Raw genomic sequence first — 3,331 nt, 5'->3', positions numbered from 1 at the left:
AAGGTATCTTTACTTTTACTCAAGTATAACAATTGAGTACTTTTTCCACCACTGCGTATCTCTTGCCTGCTCCGTTGTCTTAATAATTACACAGAAATGCTGTCTGATCCTAGTGCAGCTGTAAGCATGCGGGTCTGATCTGCTGGCTAGGAAGGTGGGAAGAGGCCAGATAAAGTGGGAAAATTCCAGCTAGCCAATGATCTTTTGTAGAAAACATATACAAAAACTCGTAACAACCTAAGCATTATGAAACTTTTATTCGATCAAATAAGCCTCACATATTTAAAAAAAAAAAAAAAAAAAACTCTTCACTTGGTCTGCTTAATCTGCGCAGACAGATTTTGGGCGGAGTCGACCCTCTCGCTTTGCCTCTTCTTCTCTGGCTCTGTTCGTTGTGATATAAGAAGTGTAACATTTGCGGAAGAGATGTTGGATGCAGGCGTGGCACTATAACTTCCGCCTTCAAACCCAGAACAACAGAGAAATGGTGAGTGACTTTAATCATAAATACCGATGCAAATCTCTGTTTTCAAATTCCTAGGTTAAAACAGTATCTTTATTCTGGTGGCTTGATAGTTGCAGATTAATGTGGGCGGGACGGTGCGCTCTAAAAAAAAATCTGGATCAAAGCTGTTATCAAACCAGTTGGACTTGTATACTTGTCTGATCCGATCCCTTTGATTATATTACATCTAGAACGCGCTGACACCACCACAACATTCATTGATTGTTCAATACTATGCAAAAGAACAAGGAGGCTAAATATGCTTGTAGTAACATGGTACTTCCTCTCTAGAGGTCTGGACAGCAGTCTGTCTGAGACGTAAAGGTAAAGCCTCAGTTGTGTGTCCTGATAATGGGGGGGTTTCTGGAAGGTTGTCGTAATCATTGATCTGTAATAGTAGTGTTTCAAAGTTAATTTCGTCACCCCCTCCCTCAGACAGCGACACTACGCCCATACCTGAATGCCGTGCGTGCCACACTGCAGGCCGCCCTCTGCCTGGAGAACTTCTCCTCTCAGGTGGTGGAGCGCCACAACAAGCCAGAGGTGGAGGTCAGGTGAGTGAGCTCTCTCGTGCTCTCTTCTCATAATGATATCATTAGTGTTATTTGTGACACACAGTCTTTTGTCATTCCAGGAGTAGTAAAGAGCTCTTACTACAGCCTGTGGTAATCAGCCGCAATGACAAGGAGAAGGTCCTAATCGAGGGCTCCATCAACTCTGTGCGAGTCAGCATTGCAGTGAAGCAGGTCAGGGGTTATGACCCTCCTTCTCGCTTTCAATGTCACCTTTCCATTATCTTGATGTTGTGTGTTAAGTAGAGTCTTTCTCATACACTGAGTGTAAAAAAACACACACACAAAAACAATAACTTTAAGAACACCTGCTCTTTCCATGAGACTGACCAGGTAAATCCAGATGAAAGCTGTGATCACTTATTGATGTTACTTGTTCAATCTACTTCAATCAGTGTAGATGAAGGGGAGACAGGTTAATATATATATATATATATTTAGCTTTAAGATAATTGAGACATGGATTGTGTGTATGTGCCATTCAGAGGATGAAAGGGAAAGACAAAATATTGAAATGCCTTTGAACGGGTTATGGTGGTAGGTGCCAGGCTCACCAGTTTGTGTCAAGAACTGCAACGCTGCTGTGTTTTTCACACAACAGTTTCCTGTGTAAATCAAGACTTGACACAACTGTGGGAAACATTGGAGTCAATATGGGCCAGCATCCCCGTGGAATGCTTTCGACACCTTGTAGAGTCCATGCCCCAACAAATTGAGGCTGTTCTGGGGGGGAACTCAATATTAGGAATGTTTTGTACACCAAGTGTATGTTTTAAACGCCTTTGTCTGCCAATTAATAAAAAAGTGTGTTCAAGGGAAATGCTTACTGGTGCTCTGATTGGCTCCATCAGGCTGATGAGATTGAGAAGATCCTGTGCCACAAGTTCATGCGCTTCATGATGATGAGAGCAGAGAACTTCTTCATTCTCAGGAGGAAATCCGTTGAGGTGAGAGAGGAGTCAAGACAACCGGACACGATCCAGTTGGTGTTAGGTTTGCTTCAGATGTTGTAAGACCTCTCTTCCTCCATCTCTCCATCCTGTCATCTAGGGCTATGACATTAGTTTCCTCATCACCAACTTTCACACGGAGCAGATGTACAAGCACAAGCTAGTGGACTTCGTCATCACCTTCATGGAGGAGATTGACAAGGAGATCAGCGAGATGAAGCTGTCTGTTAATGCCCGTGCCCGTATCGTTGCGGAGGAGTTCCTCAAGAATGTAAGACCGCAATGTTTTTAGAAGAAGAAAAAAATCTAGATTCTAATGCATTTATAGAAATGTGGTCAAATCACTGGGAATAATGAAACAATTGTTTGTCAATGGCTTCTGTTGCAGTTCTGAGGCGGCGTCATCGCATCCCTCTCACTTATCACATGACTTGGCCATGACCATGGATCTGTGAGAGAAAGGGCAGGCTCAAGGGCCCGATAGCAGGAAGAGTGTGGTGACGCGTACTGTGAGTGAACAACCAATCCATGGCGAAGACTATAGAAAAGTGACCAATCCAGTGTGGGTGTGTGGCGCCCAACTGCGTCTCCCAAGTATGTACTGTAATCATAAATATTGATGACTGTATATAATTAAATGTTTCATTTTCTGCCTCTTAGAGCAAATCTCAAAACCAAGGCAGGTCCTTAAGTATTAACCAGGTGGATATTCATGACGGGGACAATGAGAATGTGTTGCAACTGAAACAGCCTGTATTGTTTTTATACATTCTTTATGTACACTTGTTTTTTTTGTTTTTCTCCTTTTTGTTACAAAATATTAACCTGTTCAGTACGCTCATCATGGAGAGAGGAAAAACAAGATGTATGGTTACATTTTAGTACAAGACTCATCACAGATTTATTAAGCTGTCATACGATACGTAATGATATAATCAAATAAAACTCATGACAGCTTGTTTGTACTTTTGAGTAATGGTGCTTGTGTGTTTCTCGTAAATTCTCTCCTTTTTGTCCACATCCTCAGTCATGAGGTTGAGTGTGCATACCATTTTGATATGCACATTGTCTAGTTCTATTTCTGTGGCACTAGCTGTGTTGGTTGAGACTAGTCTCTGCTAAGATCAGCTGTTTCTGTTCGTAAAGGACTCTCTGTTATTTCAGTTGTGAGAAAGGGGAAGTGAATGTGTTTGCTGGCCCTAGTATGAGTGAGTCAGATCTGGCATGCTTCCTGGTCGTGTGGGCCTCTAGTTCAGACTGTGGTTGGAGTATTTATGTTGAAAGTGATTTTCCCTTCTTTCGTA

At 42.2% G+C, this 3,331-nt stretch overlaps 1 protein-coding gene across 1 annotated transcript; it reads left to right on the top strand.

Annotated features, from left to right (window-relative positions):
* The first annotated feature begins 379 nt into the window (after positions 1 to 379).
* Positions 380 to 2,992, top strand: LOC115138026 (actin-related protein 2/3 complex subunit 4-like). The gene is made up of 6 exons (XM_029674420.2): positions 380 to 487; positions 941 to 1,059; positions 1,140 to 1,251; positions 1,929 to 2,024; positions 2,128 to 2,298; positions 2,416 to 2,992. The coding sequence occupies exons 1-6, from the start codon at positions 434 to 436 to the stop codon at positions 2,419 to 2,421; spliced, it is 558 nt and encodes a 185-aa protein (XP_029530280.1). The 5' UTR covers positions 380 to 433; the 3' UTR covers positions 2,422 to 2,992.
* The last annotated feature ends 339 nt before the right edge of the window (positions 2,993 to 3,331 follow it).

Source organism: Oncorhynchus nerka, linkage group LG2 (assembly GCF_034236695.1).
Source record: "Oncorhynchus nerka isolate Pitt River linkage group LG2, Oner_Uvic_2.0, whole genome shotgun sequence".
Lineage (NCBI taxonomy): Eukaryota > Metazoa > Chordata > Actinopteri > Salmoniformes > Salmonidae > Oncorhynchus > Oncorhynchus nerka.
The sequence above is the reverse complement of the archived record's forward strand: the minus strand, read 5'-3'. Positions and strand labels throughout refer to the sequence as shown.

Bases quoted from the DNA above. Each gene is read 5' to 3' on its own strand.
- LOC115138026 (XM_029674420.2), top strand. From the start codon at position 434: ATGCAGGCGTGGCACTATAACTTCCGCCTTCAAACCCAGAACAACAGA. The intron at 1,060-1,139 runs GTGAGTGAGCTC...TTGTCATTCCAG, and splicing joins AAGCCAGAGGTGGAGGTCAG to GAGTAGTAAAGAGCTCTTAC. The intron at 2,025-2,127 runs GTGAGAGAGGAG...CCTGTCATCTAG, and splicing joins TCAGGAGGAAATCCGTTGAG to GGCTATGACATTAGTTTCCT.